The following is a 21,667-nucleotide window of genomic DNA, read 5'->3' as shown; positions in this document are numbered from 1 at the left end:
CAGGGGCATTGTCGAGGCTCGTTTTGTTTATGTCTTTGTCTTTGGCATCCTCTTCACGGGTACCAAAGACTTGCTCAGGTCTCAAGTTGCTGCCATCGCCATCAAAGCCAGGACTGTGGGCTTGTGGGAGATATACAGTGGGCTAGTCCTGCTGGCAGCATTGCTACTCAGGCCACACAACCTCCCGGTGCTGGTGTCCAGCCTCCTGGTCCAGACCCTGATGGCCAAGTTTGTCTGGAAGCCCCTGAACCACGGTGTGGCCGAGGTCACAGTGATGCACTACTGGTTTGGCCAGGCCTTCTTCTACTTCCAGGTGCGTGCCATCCTCCATCAGACTTTCTCCAGGAAAATCTGCTCAGTGAAGGGTAGCTGGTCAGCACATGTGACTTGTAGTACACGCCCTGGTGTGCAGCTCAGGAAGGAAGGAGAGGCGGTGTCAGGCTGACGTGCTGCGCAGTGCACGGACTCAAGTTCATTTACTGAGACCAGTTACGGATACGTGGTTCTAGTGCATTCATTTACTGGGAGCAGTTACAGAAACGTGGTTCTAGTGCGTTCATTTATGGGAGCAGTTACGGATACGTGGTTCTAGTGCATTCGTTTACTGGGAGCAGTTACAGAAACGTGGTTCTAGTGCGTTCCTTTACTGGGAGCAGTTACGGAAACGTGGTTCTAGTGCGTTCATTTACTGGGAGCAGTTATGGAAACGTGGTTCTAGTGTGTTCATTTACTGGGAGCAGTTACAGAAACGTGGTTCTAGTGCGTTCCTTTACTGGGAGCAGTTACGGATACGTGGTTCTAGTGCGTTCATTTACTGGGAGCAGTTACGGATACGTGGTTCTAGTGCGTTCATTTACTGGGAGCAGTTATGGAAACGTGGTTCTAGTGCGTTCATTTATGGGAGCAGTTACGGAAACGTGGTTCTAGTGCGTTCATTTACTGGGAGCAGTTACGGATACGTGGTTCTAGTGCGTTCATTTACTGGGAGCAGTTACGGATACGTGGTTCTAGTGCGTTCATTTACTGGGAGCAGTTACGGAAACGTGGTTCTAGTGCGTTCCTTTACTGGGAGCAGTTACGGAAACGTGGTTCTAGTGCGTTCCTTTACTGGGAGCAGTTATGGAAACGTGGTTCTAGTGTGTTCATTTACTGGGAGCAGTTACGGATACGTGGTTCTAGTGCGTTCATTTATGGGAGCAGTTACGGAAACGTGGTTCTAGTGCATTCATTTACTGGGAGCAGTTACGGATACGTGGTTCTAGTGTGTTCATTTATGGGAGCAGTTACGGATACGTGGTTCTAGTGCGTTCATTTACTGGGAGCAGTTACGGATACGTGGTTCTAGTGCATTCCTTTACTGGGAGCAGTTACGGAAACGTGGTTCTAGTGTGTTCATTTATGGGAGCAGTTACGGATACGTGGTTCTAGTGTGTTCCTTTACTGGGAGCAGTTATGGAAACGTGGTTCTAGTGCATTCATTTACTGGGAGCAGTTACGGATACGTGGTTCTAGTGTGTTCATTTATGGGAGCAGTTACGGAAACGTGGTTCTAGTGCGTTCATTTACTGGGAGCAGTTACGGATACGTGGTTCTAGTGCATTCCTTTACTGGGAGCAGTTACGGAAACGTGGTTCTAGTGTGTTCATTTATGGGAGCAGTTACGGAAACGTGGTTCTAGTGCGTTCATTTACTGGGAGCAGTTACGGATATGTGGTTCTAGTGCATTCCTTTACTGGGAGCAGTTACGGATACGTGGTTCTAGTGCGTTCATTTACTGGGAGCAGTTACAGATACGTGGTTCTAGTGCGTTCATTTATGGGAGCAGTTACGGATACGTGGTTCTAGTGCGTTCCTTTACTGGGAGCAGTTATGGAAACGTGGTTCTAGTGCATTCATTTACTGGGAGCAGTTACGGATACGTGGTTCTAGTGCGTTCATTTATGGGAGCAGTTACGGATACATGGTTCTAGTGCGTTCATTTACTGGGAGCAGTTACGGAAACGTGGTTCTAGTGCATTCCTTTACTGGGAGCAGTTACAGAAACGTGGTTCTAGTGTGTTCATTTATGGGAGCAGTTACGGAAACGTTCTCGTGCGTTCATTTACTGGGAGCAGTTACGGATACGTGGTTCTAGTGCATTCCTTTACTGGGAGCAGTTACGGAAACGTGGTTCTAGTGTGTTCATTTATGGGAGCAGTTACGGATACGTGGTTCTAGTGCGTTCATTTACTGGGAGCAGTTACGGATACGTGGTTCTAGTGCATTCCTTTAGTGGGAGCAGTTACGGAAACGTGGTTCTAGTGTGTTCATTTATGGGAGCAGTTACGGATACGTGGTTCTAGTGCGTTCATTTACTGGGAGCAGTTACGGATACGTGGTTCTAGTGCATTCCTTTACTGGGAGCAGTTACGGATACGTGGTTCTAGTGCGTTCATTTATGGGAGCAGTTACGGATACGTGGTTCTAGTGCGTTCATTTATGGGAGCAGTTACGGATACGTGGTTCTAGTGTGTTCCTTTACTGGGAGCAGTTACGGAAACGTGGTTCTAGTGCATTCATTTACTGGGAGCAGTTACGGATACGTGGTTCTAGTGCGTTCATTTATGGGAGCAGTTACGGATACATGGTTCTAGTGTGTTCATTTACTGGGAGCAGTTACGGATACATGGTTCTAGTGCGTTCATTTACTGGGAGCAGTTATGGAAACGTGGTTCTAGTGCGTTCATTTATGGGAGCAGTTATGGAAACGTGGTTCTAGTGCGTTCATTTATGGGAGCAGTTATGGAAACGGGGTTCTAGTGTATTCATTTATGGGAGCAGTTATGGAAACGTGGTTCTAGTGCGTTCATTTATGGGAGCAGTTACGGATACGTGGTTCTAGTGCGTTCATTTATGGGAGCAGTTATGGAAACGTGGTTCTAGTGTATTCATTTATGGGAGCAGTTATGGAAACGTGGTTCTAGTGCGTTCCTTTACTGGGAGCAGTTATGGAAACAGGTTATGGTTCTCAGTTGCTGTATTTGGTTGATATCATAATTGCGCTCAGTTTTGCCCTGGGCGTTCAGACAGGCAGCTCTGGATGCCTGTGGGTGTCCCACCTATCTGTCCGTCCTAGGGGGTTGGCAGTTGTCATACATCCTCTCCAGGACTAGAAGGTCCCTCAGAGATAAGAAAGCCGCCCCTGGGATGCCCACATAGATGGGGCAGCCCATCCACCTGGAGGCCCTGTCCACCTGGACAGGTAGACAGAAGGCTCAGCTCCACATCTGTCCTGTTGGATCAGATGGTCCCTCCCAGCTTGGCCACTGCTGGCTCTTCTCCTGGGTGCAGTGTGAAGGCCCCTCATGGGGATGGACACTGCATGCCTCAGCTCTCTGCAGCCCTGCTCTCACTGGATGAGCCGCTCAGAGTCTCACTCCCAGTATGGAGGTGTGCACACTGCTCCTGCATGGTGGCTCCTCTTCTTCCTCACACCTGGCCTGGAGGGCAAGTCGGTTTTGGGGTCCTGGCAGTCAGCCCCTCCTGCCCCTGCTCCCATGTTTACATCTTACTCTCTGTGCCCTTCGGGCCTGGCTGCAGTACAGTCCATGGTGCACAGCTTTCCTCTGTCCTATTCTCTGACCCTCCTAGACGGCACCTACCGGGTTACTTGCTAGGTGAAGCTAACCAAAAGTGTCAGTGAAGCAACAGGAGTCTGTGTGGCCCAGGTGGTGTGGGTAAGCTGAGCTGGTCTCTCAGTCCTAGCTCCTGTCTGGCTCCTGCCCAGTTCCTGTGTGGCCTTCCTGCCCCCTCTAGTGCCAGGACACAGCCCAGTGGGATGTCCACGTCACTCCCCTCTTTGGGCATGGGATGCATGGTTCCAAATCGGGCGTTGTGGCAGAGCTGGGGGGCTCCCGGCCTGGCACTGCCTCCGGACACCTGGCTGTCCTGTCCAGGGCTAGCTGGTGATCAGTGAGGGGTGGGGAGCAGTGAGGGATGGGTAAACATGGCATAGAGAGGCCACAGCTGGCACTTGCAGTCCTCAGAGCAGACTTCCGACCCTAGCCAGAGGAGGAGGCATCTCATTCCCCTTACCTCAGCTGTGCCATCACGGGACATTCAGCGGGCAACCAGTCCTGACTTGCCTGCTGCCCTGGGTACAGGTCTCATGACAGCCGAGCTTCCTTCTCCTCAGGGGAACTCCAACAACATCGCTACCGTGGATGTCTCGGCGGGCTTCGTGGGCCTGGAGCGCTATGTGGAGGTCCCCGCCGTGTTCCTGACTGCATTTGCCACCTACGTGGGCCCCGTCTTGTGGGCCAGCCACCTGGTGAACTACCTGAGCTCAGAGTCAAGCAGGTAAACCTCTTTGTCTGGTCTGCCATCCGTGATGCTCTGCTCCAGCACACATGGTCTAGGGCCAAGGGCCCAGAAGGGTGTTTTTATCAATTTCCTTTTCCTTAAGGAGGAAGGGGCTGCCCGCAAGCTGGTGCTGGATCTCTGTATGCTGTCAGGCAGCACAGCCTCTAAGTCTGGTTCTGAGGGGCAGTTGGCTTGCTCCCTCGCTGACCCAAGAGCGCCTGCTTGCTGTTCTGGACTAGGGGAGATTGATCCCTCACTTCCAGGGGCATAAAGACAAAAGACTCGGTGCTTGGCCCCCAGAATTCTGGGAAGTTGGTCCCCGGGGAGTCCACGTCCCCCAGGAAGCTGGAGACCTGGCCCTCCTCTCCCTCTGGGATGGCACTGTCCCTATGCCACTTTCCGCCATGGTGTCTGCTCTTACTCTTTGTGTGTCCCTTGGAGAGGATGTGGTCTGTCTGTCTTGGCACCCTCACACGTGGGCAAGGTGTGGACAGATGGCAGATGTGGGTGCTGTGTTCCAAGCTCTGAGCTCCTGGGGTTCTCTGAGGATCGCGTCCTCAGCTGAGCCCAGGCACTGGCCTCCCTGGCCTGCAGGCAGCACCGTCAGTAGCAGTTACCTGACTTGTCTGCAGCTCAGTTTCCTCCCATGAGTTGGGGACCATGGGCACTTGGGGCTGCTGTGGGGGAAGGGAGGACGCATGTGTGAGGCCCACAGCATCCGGTACAAGCTCTGTTGGTGCTCTGGTCCTCCTTGTGCCTCTGCCCCTGCTGTTGGCCGTGAGCCTCGTGAGCCTCTGTGGCTCACTGCAGCGATGCCTCAGTGCCCCTTCAACAGTTAGTGCCTGGACGCCTGACAGATGTGCTGCCCCTCCAGAAGGCAGGTGACCTCACACAGCTCTGGGCAGGCATGGGTGACCATTTGAAAACTCAGGCACAGAGACCAGGAGTGCAGGGTAGGGGCAGGGAGGTCCAGAGAGCTTTGGTAGAGAGTCGGGGGGCCACAGTAGGGAGTTGGGGTCTGTGACAGGAAAGAAGGGGCCTGGGGGCCATGACCCCAGGGATCGCACTTCCCCTCCCGCTTCTGTCAGAGCTGCAGTGAGTGTGTCGTCCTTACCACCCACTGGGACCCTCGCCACCACCCCAACCTCCCCGCTCCAAACTGCCCCTCACTCTTTCATGTCTTGTTGACCTCGGGTCAGAGGTGGAGTTGGAGTCACCTTTTCCCCATTCCCATTCATCCTGATGCCTCCTGTTTATAAAAAAGGAAAGGTCTCGCTATGGTGGCTGCTGACTCCATGTCCGGAACCTCTCGCCATCTGGCCTGGTTCTGCCAATTCAGCAGGACTGGACACTCGCTCCTTCACTCTGTCGGGGTCTGTGACATCATTGGGGACCTGTTTGACACCAGCATCTCATGCTGATGGCCCGATGAGGTGCTGGCCACCAGACGGCCCCATATCAGGCCATGAGCCCTTTGGCACCTCCCTCAGACATGGCCTGTAATCTGGGCTGGGGCTGGGGTGGTTGGAGGTCTCTGCGCACCCAGCAACCCCAGGCATTCAGGTCTGGACCAGCCACCTGGGCCCAGCGCCTCTGTGGGAGGCAGCTCCTGGTGCTTGGCGTCCCAATTCCATCACCTGACACACGGCCAGGCCCCACTTTGTTTGGGGAAAACAGCAGGTGCGATCACTTTAAAAAGTGAGCTGAAAGCATTTTTATCAGTTGGGAACATTAATGAAAGATTCCCTAATTAAGGAATGTTTCTTCTCCGATAATTTTTTTTTTTTCTCATTCATTTTTGAAAGCTTAAAGCACCAAGTTTTATTTACTCTTTTTTGTGTAAGTAAAAACCTATGACAGATAAGAATGGTAAAGGCAGAGTGTATTTCTCGTGGCTCAGATGTTAGGCCCTTTGCTTAGCGAGCCCCTGCTGAGTTTGGGGCCTGACACCCCCACAGACACTGAAGCAGGTGGTGTAAGTTGCTGACCCCCTCGGTCCACCACCTCCAAAGCCCATCCCGCCCTCACAGAGGCTGTAGGAGCAGGACTCACTGAATGTTCTCACAGAAAAGACGCAGCCTCTGGCCACTAAGCAGTGACTTTAAAAATTGTGAATTAAATTGAACCACAGGCCAGAGTGGTGGCAGATTAGAGCTCCACCTCCTGTGTCCCTGTGTGGCTGAAGGGAAGCGCACTTGAAGGCTTGTTGGCTGACCCACAGATGCCCGCAGGTGCCCCCGGGTGTGTGACCCTTTTCTGTGGAGCGTCCTGTGGAACGTGTGCCTCTACCAGGTGTTCGCTCAGTGGCAGGCTGCCTGTTCCAGGCCACATGTCCCCTGGGCAGATAGCTCGTCACCGCCTGTGAGTCCACCTCCCCATGTGCTCTCCTGCTTGTGAGGCTGTGCACCTAGGAGCCCACAGTGCAGGTGCGAGGACCCCCCCTCCAGAAGCCCACGGCTTGTGGGAGGTGGTAAAACCATCAGTTACCTGTGACTGTCCACATGCATGCGTGCCTACGCTTGTGAAGAGCACACACGTGTACACGTACATGCACATGATACACATATGCACCTGTGCGCACATGTACGTATGCAATGTATGCATATATACTCGCATGTGTGTACACATGTCAACGCACACGTGTCCACATGTCCACACATGTATAGTGCATGCAGCACTCACATGTACACATATTCACAGACAAGATGCACGTGCACACACATGGGTGCTGCAGTATAATGGATTGATTTTGAACGGTCTTTCCATGGTCTCGTAACACCCAGGTGATTGGGTGGGACTGTGCAGATCCAGTAATTGTAGCACACCAAGGGTATTGGTCAGTTTTGCCATCCCACTGGGCTTGAACACCACCGAACGGGCAGGGAAGAGAGATGATCCCACCAGCACCAAGAAAGCAGCCAGAAGCCAGCGCGTCCTTTGGACCCAGGATCCCTGCACTGAGAAGGGAGACAGAGGAGATAGAGAACTGTAGCACTGAAGATGGCTAGAAGCAGCAGCAGAGACCGGGCAGCAGGAGATGGCACAGTGGGCTTCCCAGCCCACAGAGAGAGAAAGCTGAATGCTTTAGGCAGAGGCCTAGGGCCAGAGAGAGGTGTGCTTGTGAGCATGGCTGGGAAGAGGCTTTCTTGATGGAAGAACTGTATCCTGAGTGTTCCTGAGCCTGAATTGTAACCTGTTACTTCCTTAATAAACCCCATAATCATGAGTATTGTCTGTGAGCTCTGTGTGGCCATTGCAGTGAGCTCTCAAACCCATCAGAGAAGTAGAGAGTGTCGTGGGAGGGACAGTTGGTGTCAGAATTGGTAAAGATGGTGGAGAGAGGAGTCGTGTCTGACCTCCGCCTCATAGGAGTCAGCCTCGGGCTCTCCATCTTGGTTCTCCTTCCCCCTTGTGACAGTAGAGGAGGTCAGACGCTGCCCCTAACCCATTTTTACATGTACACACTCACATGCACACACGTGTACTCACATGCACACACATACTCGCTGTTCTGCCTCTGTGCCTCTGCGGCCACTCCAAGGAACACCTTTACTGCTGTTCCCTTGCATGCAAACCCTTTTCAGCCCAAGTGTGGTACCATGAAGCCTCTCCTGTGCTGTGCACACCACGCCTGCGGGTGCTTCCCTCTCCCAGCAGCCCAAGGTCTGTGAGCCTTTGATGACACCACTTCAGAGCAGTGGTCCCGGTTGTCAGTGGCCCAGGCCCTGGCCTGATGCTACATTCCACGGTACTGCTGTGAGGCTAACAAATGGCAGAAGCTGCGCTTTGAGGAGCCCAGACAGCGGTGATGGTGGTGTGGTTTGAGTGAAGGGAGAAGACCCAGACAGACCAGCAGGTGCTCATGGCAGTGCCCAAGGGAGGCGTGAAGAGCCTGGGCTGACCTCTGCAGGATTTGAGATGCTGCCATAGATCCTTCCAGACCAGGCAGGAGCCGGCTGGAGGTTGTGGATGTGAGTGAAGGTGCCAGACAACTTAACCATTAATTTTGAAATAGTCACAGATGACCCTGGAAGTTCAGCAGTGGTACAGTTTAGCCCCCGTATCCTTTACCCTGCTTCCCCCAACAGCTGGGCCATCATCAAAATCCTAGAAGACTGTGACCCAGACTGCAGGTGTTACCCACCAACTTTCACCTGCGCTTGTGAGGGTGGGGGTGGGGGTGGGGGAGTGTATGTGTGTGGGAAGTAGGTGGTGGTGTGTAGTCTGTGGGGATGTGTATGGGTGGGATGTATGGGTATGCGTGGTGTGCGTACGTATGTGTGCATGTGGGGGGGGTATGCGTGAGGGGATGGGGGAGTATGTGTGTGGTGTATGCTTTGTGTGTAGGGTACATATGTGTGTAGGTTGTGCGGTGGGTATGCGGTGTGGGGGTGTGTTGGGGTGTATGGGTGTGTCTGGTATGTCTGCATATGTGTGGGGTGTGTGCAGTGTATACATGTGTTTGGGGGTTTATATGTGGAGGATGTGTGTGGTGTATGTGTGTATGGCGTATATTGGTCTGTGGTATCTGTATGTGGGGGTATGTGTGGCGTGTGGACATGTGTGTGCAGTATGTGGGTATGTGTGGCATGTGGACGTATGTGGGTGTGTATGTGTGGCATGTGGATGTGTGTGTGCGGTATGTGGGTGTGTACGTGTGGCATGTGGACGTGTGTGTGGTATGTGGGTGTGTACGTGTGGCATGTGGACATGTGTGCGGTATGTGGGTGTGGACGTGTGGCATGTGGACGTGTGTGCGGTATGTGGGCATGTATGTATGGCATGTGGGGGTATTGTGGTATGTGGGCATGTGTGTGCCATGTGGGTATGGTTCCACATGTAACCTTGTGTGTAGATTCCTGTTACCACCACAGCCAGATCCAGACCTGCTTCACCTCAGAAGTCCCTTGCGCTGCCCTTCACGCTGAGTGTGCCCCTCACATTGCTGCTCCTGGCCACCACTGACCTGCTTTCTGTCTCTCTCATTCTGTCCTTTTGAAATGTATTTGTTCAAATTAAATCATACAGTAGGTGACCTTTCAGGGCTGGCTATCGCCACTCAGCGTAAAGCTCCCAAGACCCATCCCAGGACTGCGTGTGTCAGTTGTGCATCCTGGAATTGCTGGATAAATTGTAGTATGGGTGGATCTCGGGGTGTTGGCCATTCACCCGTGAAAACCTTTAGAGACTTTTAACACTGGGATTTTTTTTTTTTAATTGTGCTTTGAAAGTTTACAATTCAAGTCAGTTTCTCATACGAAAACTTACATACACATTATTATGTGACCCTAGTTGCCCTCCCTGCAATGTGACAGCGTACGCCTTCTCTCCACCCTATATTTCCCATGTCCATTCAACCAGCTCCAGTCCACCTCTGACTTTTCATCTTGCCTCCAGACAGGAGCTGTCCACATAATCTCATGTGTCTACTTGAGCTAAGAAGCACAGTTCTCACCAGTATCATTTTATGTCTTATACTCCAGTCTAATATTTGTCTGAAGAGTTGGCTTCAGGAATGGCTTTAGTTTTGGGCTAACAGAGAGTCCCCGGGCCATGACCTCTGGGTCCCTCCAGTCTCAGACCATTGTCTGGTCCTTTTACTAGAATTTGAGTTCTAGCATCCCACTTTTCTCCTGCGTTGTCAAGGACTCCATTGTGTTCCCTGTCAGGGCAGTCATTGATGGTAGCTGGGCACCATCTAGTTCTGCTGGTCTCAGGCTGATGGAGTCTCTCGTTTATGTGGCCCTGTCTCTCTCGGGCTCATATTTTCCTTATGTCTTTGGTGTTCTTCATTCTCCTCTGCTCCAGGTGGGTTGAGACCAATTAATGCATCTTAGATGGCTGCTCGCTAGCTTTTAAGACCCCAGACACACCAAAGTGGGATGCAGAGTGTTTTCTTAATGCACTTTGTTATGCCAGTTGATGTAGATGTCCCCTGAAACCACGGTCCTCAGACCCCCACCCCTGCTACTGTGTCCTTCAGAGTGTTTGGTGGTATTCAAGAAACTTACTAGTTTTTGGATTAGTTCAGTTATGCTGACTTCCCCTGTATTGTGTGTTGTCCTTCCCTTCAACTAAAATAATTCTTGTCTACTATCTAATTAGTGAATACCCCTCTCCTTCCCTCCCTGCCTCATAACCATCAAAGAATGTTTTCTTCTGTGTTTAGACTGTTTCTTGAGTTCTTATAATAGTGGTCTCATACAATGTTTGTCCTTTTGCAGCTGACCGATTTCACTCAGCATAATGCCTTCCAGATTCTTCCATGTTATGAAATGTTTCTTAGATTCCTCACTGTTCTTTATCAATGCGTAATAATCCATTGTGTGAATATACCAAAATTTATCCATTCATCCGTTGATGGGCACCTGGGTTGCTTCCATCTTTTTGCTGTTGTAAACAGTGCTGCGGTGAACATGGGTGTGCATACATCTGTTCATGTAAAGGCTTTTAATTCTCTAGGAAATATTCCAAGGAGTGGGATTCCTGGATCATATGGTAGTTCTATTTCCAGCTTTTTAAGGGAGCGCCAAATCGATTTCCAAAGTGGTTGTACCATTTTACATTCCCACCAGCAGTGTATAAGTGTTCCAGTCTCTCCACGACCTCTCCAACGTTTATTATTTTGTGTTTTTTGGATTAATGCCAGCCTTGTTGGAGTGAGATGGAATCTCATGGTAGTGTTGATTGTATTTCTCTAATGGCCAATGATCGTGAGCATTTCCTCATGTATCTGTTAGCTACCTGAATGTCTTTAGTGAAGGGTCTGTTCATATCCTTTGCCCATTTTTTAATTGGGTCATTTGTCTTCTCATTGTTAAGGTTTTGCAGTATCTTGTATATTTTGGAGATTAGGCACTGATCGTATTTGTCATAGCCAAAAATTTTTTTCCCAATTTGTAGGTTGCCTTTTTACTCTTTTGGTGAAGTCTTTGGGTGAGCATAGTGTTTGATTTTTGGGAGCTCCCAGTTATCTAGTTTCTCTTCTGGTGTTTGTGCCTTGTTAGTAATGTTTTGTATACTGTTTATAGCATGTAGTAGGGCTCCTAGCATTGTCCCTATTTTTGCTTCCATGATCTTTATCATTTTAGTTTTTATATTTAGGTCTTTGATCCATTTTGAGTTAGTTTTTGTGCATGAAGTGAGGTATAGGTATTATTTCATTTCTTTGCAGATGGATAGCCAGTTCTGCCAGCACCGTTTGTTGAAGACACCGTAAGACACTGTTTTTTAACGTTCAGTCTTACAGTAAGTCAGGCTCAAGTGCCGGGTTCTGCCCCTTAGAGTCCCACGTGGTTACCTTGGTGCTGCCTCTGGCTGTGTACAAGCAGAGCGACCATAGTCCGTCTAGGAATGGACACCAACCCACCTCCTCCTCTGCTCTGCAGACAGACGACCCCCAGCCTCCTCGGCCCCTTCAGGGCTTAGATTCTTAGAGCTTCAAAGTGAAGGCAGTGCTGGAGCAAAATCCCTTATCCACTGGGCCACCTCAGCCTTGTTGCGGAAACACTGCAGAATTCTTTGATGCCTGCTTGGTACTAGTTGTTTTTGAGCCCGTTCTGACTCATGGTGGCCCCGCGTGTGCCGAGTAGAGCTATGCTCCATAGGTTCTCAAGGCTGTGACCTCTCAGAAGCAGATCACCAGTCCTGTCTTCCAGGGCCCCTCGGTGGGTTCCAACTGCCAACCTAATTCAGATTAAATGTTTGTGGGTTAAAATACAAACAGTGGAGTATTGCAGATTGATAAAGAACTAACAAGCACTCTGCTTAAAAACAGAGTTGTTTGAAAAGAACCAGGGCATTAAGTGCCGTAAGGGGTTGTGGTCATTTTCAGAAATTGCCTTCAGCGATACCTTGCTGACCAACCTGCTAGGAGCCGGTCTCCCGAGTAGAACAGAAAAAAAGTCCTGTTTATGTTTTACCTCTTCTTTGTGATTCCTGTTTGTTGCTTGTATTTTGTATGTGCTAATAGTAGTACATGCATGTAATTTATAAATTACTGGGCAAATCTGGGGGTGTTTCAAAATCATTTGACAGATTGCAGTGGCAATGAGAAAGTTTGGAGACAGCCAGTCTCCAGCCGTGTCTCAGGTGTGATCTCATAGAAATGCAGATTCCTGCCTAGCCCTGCTTTACTGAATCCAGACTCCTGTGGGGCAGGGAAGGCCCAGAAAGGGCATTTTTGGCAAACACCGAAGTCGTTTTTATGTGTAGTACAGAGTTAGAAGCATTCCTAGAGAGCTCGGGGTGTGTGCTATAGGAAATAACAGCCCTCACAGCATTGCTCTTTGTTTGCTCTGTGTTGTTGTTCTTGGTGACACTGGTTACTTCTGACATGGTATGCCCTGTCCCCGTCACTACAACACAGGCTTATTGGGAGTAGGGACTGGGCTTCCCTCCTTCACTGGAGCATCGAGAGGAAAGCTGGCGCCAAGCCGCCTGCCTGGGCCTGAGTACGTGTTTGAGTGAGAGCCACACCAGGAGCAGGAGCCGGGGGGCCACAGTTGCTTCCAAAATCAGGACATGGGTTGCGTATGTGTTCTTGCCTCACATGACACAAAGTGGCGCATTTTAAGTCGTGTTTTCTTTTTCATCCGCAGCCATTCAGCACTGCGTCATGCTTGCTTCTGCTACGCACTGATTTGCTCCATTCCAGTGTCCGCGTATATCATTCTGGTGACGTCCCTGCGTTACCATTTATTTATATGGAGCGTGTTTTCTCCAAAGCTTCTCTATGAGGGAATGCATCTATTCGTTACAGCTGCTATTTGTGTGTTCTTCACAGCCATGGATCAAACCAGACTCACAAAACCTTAGACAAAGCTCTATGGAGACTGGGAAAATACTGTTTTAAAAGTCTGTGTTAACTTCACAGATCTGAGTGATGAAAAACCTGCTTAAATGCAGGAGCATTCTGAAAAAGAGCAAATTCAACAAAGGTGATGAATAGCTTTAATTTCTTTGACTACTGTACTTGAATTTAGACTAAATAACAACGGGTTTAATATGTTTCCTCCTGAAAAAGGTCACTTTAAATAATTGAATCTATATGGTTAGTGTTGTTATTTCCCTTTGTGGCAGACACTTTAGAAACTTCTGAAATTTCAACTTCCTCTGGATAAGCTTGGTATGACCCAAATATGTGCACTTATATCAACAAATCAAGACACTCTTGTGCTGCCTCACGTGTTAGGGTTTCAGAGAGCCAGGGTCCCGTGAGGGTTGGCGTCACAGCACCCCTTCATGATCTGAAAATCATTGCAGCCCCAAAGAGTTTTTGTGTATGTGGGTTATATCAATCAATGTTTGTGGTATTTGAAATTAAAACTAAGAAATTTCAAAAATACTTATTTGTTAAAAATAATAAGCCCATGGCATATTAATATATTTTTTAAGAAAAATAACTATATTTTCCAAAACAAAGATATTTTGTGAGAAGAGTGGCGTTGTTTACCTCTTTCCAAATCTCTTCAATGTCTGGCTTAGTTGAAGACAGTGGAGCCTGCGTTCCATCTGTTGTGATGTGTTTTTGGTTGAAGTATGAGAAAACTCAGCCTCACACAGATAAGTGGTTGGAAAAGGGAAGAGTTGTTTAATATTCTTTTTCTGATCATTGTGGTTGTTCTTTTTTTGATACTACAGAAAAACTTAACAAGTGTTAGTTTCTTGAAGGTTGTTGTTTCTGTTAGGTGCCATCGAGTCAGTTCAAACTTATAGTGACCCTGTACGTACAAAAGAACAAAATACTACCCAGTAGTGCGCCATCCTCAGTCATTATCCTTGAGCCCATTGTTAAAGCCACTGTACCAGTCCATCTCATTGAGAGTCTTCTTCTCTTTCGCTGACCCTCTACTTTACTTGAAGGTTAGTTGGGGGAAAAAAAATGTACAGGTTAAAAGGGACACCCAAGAAGATTTGTACCTGAGTCAAAACTGTACTAACGTCGATTTCCTGGTTGTGACAATGTATCTGGTTATGTCAGAGGTCATCATGGGGAAGGTGGGTGAAGGGTAAATGAAACTTGTTATGGATTGAATTATGTCCCCAAAAGATATCTGTCAACTTGGCTGGGTCATGACTCCCAGTATTGTGTGATTGTCCACCATTTTGTCATCTGATGTGATTTTCCTATGTGTTGTAAATCCTATCTCTATGATGTTAATGAGGTAAGATTAGTGGCAGTTATGTTAATGAGGCAGGACTCTACAAGATTAGGTTTTGTTTTAAGCCAATCTCTTTGAGATACAAAAGAGAAGTGAGCAGAGATATGGGGACCTCATACCACCAAGAAACAAGAACCAGAATAGAGAGCACTTTGGACCCGGGGTCTCTGCACTGAGAAGCTCCTTGACCAGGGAAGATTGATGACAAGGACCTTCCCCGAGAGCCAACGGAGAGAGAAAGCTTTCCCCTGGAGCTGACACCCTGAATTCAGATTTCTAGCCTCCTAGACTGTGAGAGTAAATTTCTCTTTGTTAAAGCCATCCACTTGTGGTATTTCTGTTATAGCAGCACTGGACAACTAAGACAGAACTCTAGTACTATTTTTGTAATTTCTTGTAAGCCTTAAAATATTTAAAAATAAAAAGTTATTTAAATAGAGAAAAGGTGAATTGGAGCGTGGAATCTGTTACATTAAAATCCCCTGCTTTGTCTCGCACCAAGGAGTGGTGAGTTATGTCTGCATTATCACTAGGAAGTAACGGCTAACTGAGTTATGTACGTCTTCCAAATGTTGACATTCATTATTCAACACCTAAATGTCACTTTTGTTAATATCACCACCAATCTCCTCAAAGACGTTTTCCGGAACTCTTCATTTATGCCAAATACCCAAATCTGAGTAATCAGTTGGTCAGTCAGCCTTTCAAGTAAAAGTACCACTTGTGACAAAGACTTTATGACAAAGGTCCGTGACATAGACCCCAATGAGAGACGCTCCATGCCAGAGGCTCCATGACAGGGGCCCCGTGACAGAGGTTCTGTGACTGAGACCCTGTGATGTGGGCTTTGTGACAGGCCCCATGACAGAAGCTCGGTGACTGAGGCCCTGTGATACGGGCTTTGTGGCAGAAGCCCTGTGACAGAGGCTTCCTGACAGGGGCCCCATGACAGAAGCTCAGCGACTGAGGCCCTGTGACACGGGCTTTGTGGTAGAAGCCCTGTGACAGAGCTTTCGTGACAGGGACCCCATATTATTATCAGAACTAATTTATAGACAGATGAGAAACTGAGGCACTGAGCAGCTGAACAACGTGCTAAAGGCCACAGGGTCCATGAGTGGCTGCTGAGAGTCAGTGGGGCAAGCAGGTTAGACAGTGCCCATATTACAAACCACAGGATGAGGGATGAAGAGCTCGCAGTGCAGGAGGTCCGTGATGTGGGGGCTGGCCCAGGGGCAGGGCATCCAGGCATCGGAGCACAGAGGAATGCCGCCCTCCACTTCAGCAGCCTTCAGAGTGGACTTGGGGTGCACAGGGCCCAGGGGAAAGGTGCAGGAGCCTTCCAGATGGACTTGGGGTGCACAGGGCCCAGGGGAAAGGTGCAGGAGCCTTCCAGATGGACTTGGGGTGTACAGGGCCCAGGGGAAAGGTACAGGAGCCTTCCAGGTAGACGTGGGGTACACAGGGCCCAGGGGGAAGGTGCAGGAACCTTCTGGGTAGTCTTGGGGTACACAGGGCCCAGGGGGAAGGTCCAGAAGCCCCTGGATTTCATGTGAGAAAAGGAGACTCCATCCACATTCCTGAGCCACACGCACCTGTCCTGCACCAGTCAGTGGCTTCTGGCTGACAAAAGCCTGGAGAGCTCCACACCCCTCTGTCACCCCCGTATGCTGTCCATCTATATGCCATCACCTGAGTCAACCCATCTCTTGCTCAGGTTACAGGCTGCTTCCGTCCAGGCCCTGGAGCTGCCACAGTGCCACCCCCTGGTCAAAACCCTCCTAAGGCTTACCTCCTTCACCAAGAACAAAATCCAGACTCCTCTTGGCCTGCGGGTTCAGGCATCCCTCCTCCCTGACGTCACCTCAGCAGCTCACACCAGTCCCTCTCTGTCTTAGGCAGTAAGTACCCATCAGTTTAACTATGATCACTGCTCTTGCTACCCCGTGTATAATGCTGTTTTGGGTAATGCCTTCCTACTGACTGTTTCCTTCTCCTAGAATGTTCTCTGTTTCACCTCTTTACCCTCCCCTCTTCCGTCTCCCACTTATCCCTTCATGACCTACCCTCCTCCTTGATAAGGAATAATAATTTGGTGCATTTTGTAATTTAAAAAATTTTAAATATGTCAAACAATAAAAAAAGCCAAATTTAAAAAGAATTTTTTTTTTTTTAATCTCACCACCCAGAAGCAACTATCATTAACCTTTGGTGAACACAATTTGTAACATCTGTCTGGATGGAAGAAAGGATAGATGGATAAAAGAGTGGAAGGAAGAATAAATAGATGGATGGAAAGGAAGGACAGTTGGGTCGATGGATGGGTGGGTGGGTGGATGGACTGGTGGATGAATGGATGGATGGACGGATGGATGAATGCATGGACCATACCATATTGCTACATTTAATCAAAAGTATTTCTACTAAATTTAACAGGAGAAAAAAAAGTGAAACCAAAGAAAATGCTAAACTTTGGATAAGTGTTTTTTACTACGAGAAATGTTATTAGGTGCCAGTGAGTTAGTTCCAACTCAGAGCGACCTTATGCACCACAAAATGAAACACTGCCCGGTCCTGCACCATCCTTACAATCGTTGTTATGCTTGAGCCCATTGTTGCAGCCAGTGTGCCAAGCCATCTTGTTGAGGGTCTCCCTCTTTTCCACTGACCCTGTACTTTACCAAGCATGATATCCATTTCCAGGGACTGATCTCCCCTGACAACATGTCCAAAGTTTGTAAGATGTAGTCTCGCCATCCTTACTTCTAAGGAGCATTCTGGCTGTACTTCTTCTAAGACAGGTTTGTTCGTTCTTCTGGCAGTCCATGGTATATTCAATATTCTTTGCCAACACTACAATTCAAAGGCGTCCATTCTTATGTCTTCCTTATTCATTGTCCAGCTTTCACATGCAGATGATGCTACTGAAAATATCATGGTTTGGGTCAGGTGCACCTTAGTCTTTGAGGTGACATTTTTGCTTTTCAACCCGTTAAAGAGGCCCTTTGCAGCAGATTTACCCAATGCAATGCACTCTTTTGATTTCTTGACTGCTGCGTCTGTGGCTGTTGATTGTGGTTTCAAGTAAAAGGAAATCCTTGACAACTTCAATCTTGTCTCCATTTATCATGATGTTCCTTATTGGTCCAGTTGTGAGAATTTTTGTTTTCTTTATGTTGAGGTGCAATCCATACTGAAGGCTGTGGTTTTGATCTTCATTAGTAAGTGCTTCAAGTCCTCTTCACTTTCAGCAAGCAGGGTTGTGTCACTGCATAACGCAGGTTGTTAATGAGTCTTCCTGCAATCCCAATGCCCCATTCTTTGTAGAGTACTGCTTCTCAGATTATTTGCTCAGCATACAGATTGAATAGGTATGGTGAAAGGATACAACCCTGACGCACACCTTTCCTGACCTTAAACCACCCAGTATCCCCTTGTTCTGTCTGAACAACTGCCTCTTGGTCTATGTACAGGTTCCTCATGAGCATAACTAAGTGTTCTGGAATTCCCATTCTTCACAGTGTTATCCATAATTTGTTACGATCTGCACAGTCGAATGCCTTTGCATAGTCAATGAAACACAGATAAACACCCTTCTGGTATTCTCTGCTTTCAGCCAGGACCTATCTGACATCAGCAATGATATATCCCTGGTTCCACGTCCTCTTCTGAATCGGCCTGAATTTCTGGCAGTTCCCTGTGTATATACTGCTGCCGCTGCTTTTGCATGATCTTCAGCAAAATTTTGCTTGCATGTGATATTAATGAGAAATATTAGTTGACAAAATATTCCTATAAAATTAAGAAAAAATATAATTAAAAATGTTAAGAGACTGGAGTCTTTTTTTTTTTTTTAACTCTTCTCCTATTTTAGTCTGTATCTATTGACTCCATGCTATAAAGGTTTTTTACTGATGTTGTTTTTGTTAGGTGCCTTCAAGTCAGTTCTGACTCATAGCGACCCTGTGTACAATGGAACAAAACACTGCTCAGTCATGTGCCGTCCTCATAATCGCTAAGCTTGAGCATATTGTTGCAGCCACTGTGTCAGTCCATCTCACTGATGGTCTTCTTTTTTGCTGACCCTCTGTTTTACCAAGTGTCTTAGTTATCTAGTGCTGCTCTAACATGGTAAGTGGATGGCTTTAACAAACAGAAGTTTATTCTCTCACAGTCTAGGAGGCTAGAAGTCTGAATCCAAGGCCCGAGTTCCAGGGGAAGGCTTTCTCTCTCTGCCAGCTCTGGAGGAAGGCCCTTGTCATCAATCTTCCCCTAGTCTAGGAACTTTTCATTGCAGGGACCCTGGTTCCAAAGAACACACTCTCCTCCTGCCACTACTTTCTTGGTGGAATGAGGTCTCCCATCTCTCTGTTTGCTTCTCTCTGTTATAGCTCAGAAAAGATTGGCTCAAGATACAAACTAATCTTGTAGATTGATTGAGTCCTGCTTCATTAACATATGGAAACCCTAGTGGCACGTGGTGGTTAAATGCTACGGCTGCTAACCAAAAGGTCAGCAGTTCAAATCCACCAGGTGCTCCTTGGAAACTCTATGGGGCAGTTCTACTCTGTCCTATAGGGTCGCTATGAGTCAGTATCGACTCAACGGTAATGGGTTTGGTCTTTTTTTTTTTCGGTCATTAACATAACTGCCTGTCATACTGCCTCATTAACCTCACAGAGGTAGGATTTACAACACATAGGAAAATCACATCATATGATAAAATGGTGGACAATTGCACAATACTGGGATTCACGGCCTAGCCAAGTTGACACACATTTTTGGCAGACACAGTTCAACCCATTACACTAAGTATGATGTCCTTCAGGGACTTGTCCCTCTTGATAACGTGTCCAAAGTATGTGAGATGAACTCTCACCATCCTTGCTTCAAAGGAGCATTCTGGCTGTACTTCCAAGACAGATTTGTTTGTTCTTCTGGCAGTCCATGGTATATTCAATATTCTTCGCCAACACCATAATTCAAGGGCATCACTTATTTTTCAGTCTTCTTTATTCATAGTCCAGCTTTCACATGTATTTGAGGTGATTGAAAACATCATGGCTTGGGTCAGGCGCACCTTAGCCCTCAAAGTGACATCTTTGCTTTTTAACATTTTAAAGAGGCTTACTGCAGCACATTTGCCCAATGCAATGCATCCTTTGATTTCTTGAGTGTTGCTTCCATGGTTGTTGACATATATACACAGAGAGAGACCACATGTTTATCAGCTGGTCATATTATGGGAGCTTGTGTGTTGTTATGATGCTGGAAGATTTGCCACCAGTACTTCAAATACCAACAGAGTCACCCATGGCGGACAGGTATCAGCTGAGCTTCCAGACTAAGACAAATGAGGAAGAAGGAGCTGGCAATCTATTTCTGAAAACAGTGACCAGTGAAAACCTTATGAATAGCAAGGGGACATTGATATAGTCCAGAAGATGAGCCCCTCAGATTGGAAGGCACTCAAAAGGTTATTGGAGAAGAGCTGCCTCCTCCAAGTAGAGTCGACCTTAATGATGTGGTTGCAGTCAAGCTTTTGGGACCTTCATTTGCTGATGTGACACCACTCAAAAAGAGAAGAAAGAGCTGCAAGTGTCCCTTAATAATCAAAATGTGGAACATACAAAGTATGTTATGGAAAATTAAAAGTTGTCGAAAATGAATTGGAATGCATAAAGATCAATGTCCTAGGCATTCGTGAGCTGAAATGGACTGGTATTGGCCATTTTGAATCAGACAGTCATGTGATCTACTATGCCAGGAATGACAGCTTGCAGAGAAATGGCATTGCGTTCATCGTCAAAAAGAACATTTCATGATCTATCCTGAAGTATAACACTGTCAGTGGTAGGATAATATCCATAGCCCTAAAAGGAAGACCAGTTAACACAACAAATTATTCAAGTTTATGCACCAATCACTAAGGCCAAAGCTGAAGAAACTGAAGATTTTACCAGCTTCTGCAGTCCAAAACTGATCAAACATGCAATCAAGATGCGTTGATAATTACTGGTGGTTGGAATGCAAAAGCTGGAAACAAAGAAGAAAGATTGGTAGTTGAAAAATATGGCCTTGGTGATTAGAAATTATGCTGGAGAACATATGATAGAATTTTGCAAGACCAACAACTTCATTGCAGATACCTTTTTTCAACAACATAAATGGCAACTATACACATGGACCTCACCAAATGGAATACACAAGAATCAAATCAACTATATCTGTGGAAAGAGATGATGGAAAAGCTCAATATCATCAGTCAGAACAAGGCTGGGGTCCACTGAGGAACAGACCATCAATTGCTCATATGCAAGTTCAAGTTGAAGAAAATTAGAACAAGTCCACGGGAGCCAAAGTACAACCGTAGTATATCCCACCTGAGTTTAGAGACCATCTCAAGAATAGATTTGACATATTGAACACTAGTGACCAAAGACCAGCTGAGTTGTGGCATGACATCAAAGACATCATACATGAAGAAAGCAAGAAGTCATTAAAAAGACAGGAAAGAAAGAAAAGACCAAAATGGAGATCAGAGGAGACTCTTAACGTTGCTCTTGAACATTGAGCAGCTAAAGTGAAAGGAAGAAATGATGAAGTAAAAGAGCTGAACAGAAGATTTCAAAGGATGACTTGAGAAGACAAAGTATTATAATAACATGTGCAAAGACCTAGAGATAGAAAACCAAAAGGGAAGACCATGCTCGGTATTTCTCAAGCTGAAAGAACTGAATAAAAAAATCAAGCCTCAGGTTGCAATATTGAAGGATTCTGTGTGCAAAATACTGAACGATGCAGGAAGCATCAAAATAAGATGGAAGGAATACACAGAGTGACTCTACCAAAAAGAATTTGCTGACATTCAACCATTTCAGAAGGTAGCATAGATTAAGAACTGATGGTACTGAAGGAAGAGGTCCAAGCTGCACTCAAGGCATTGGCAAAAAACAAGGCTGCAGGAATTGGTGGAATACCAATTGAGATGTTTCAACACGGGGATGCAGCATTGGAGGTGCTAACTCATCTATGCCAAGAAATTTGAAAGACAGCTACCTGGCCAACTGACTGGTAGAGATCCATATTTGTACCCATTCCAAAGAATAGTGATCCAACAGAATACAGAAATTATTGAACAATATCATTAATATCACACACAA

At 47.3% G+C, this 21,667-nt stretch overlaps 1 protein-coding gene across 8 annotated transcripts in view; it reads left to right on the top strand.

Annotated features, from left to right (window-relative positions):
- The window catches only part of PIGG (phosphatidylinositol glycan anchor biosynthesis class G), a 65,303-nt gene extending 47,038 nt beyond the window's left edge, over positions 1 to 18,265 (top strand). The window contains exons 11-14 of one of the 8 annotated variants that reach the window (XM_049886818.1): positions 4 to 313; positions 4,175 to 4,338; positions 16,222 to 16,405; positions 18,121 to 18,265. In XM_049886818.1, coding sequence (XP_049742775.1) covers positions 4 to 313; positions 4,175 to 4,338; positions 16,222 to 16,402 — 655 coding nt within the window. In that variant the 3' untranslated portion in view covers positions 16,403 to 16,405; positions 18,121 to 18,265. The other 7 variants (XM_049886817.1, XM_049886821.1, XM_049886820.1 and 4 more) reach the window with 7 other exon arrangements.
- Positions 18,266 to 21,667: the final 3,402 nt, after the last annotated feature.

Source organism: Elephas maximus, chromosome 5 (genome assembly GCF_024166365.1).
Source record: "Elephas maximus indicus isolate mEleMax1 chromosome 5, mEleMax1 primary haplotype, whole genome shotgun sequence".
Taxonomy (NCBI): domain Eukaryota; kingdom Metazoa; phylum Chordata; class Mammalia; order Proboscidea; family Elephantidae; genus Elephas; species Elephas maximus.
The sequence above is the reverse complement of the archived record's forward strand: the minus strand, read 5'-3'. Positions and strand labels throughout refer to the sequence as shown.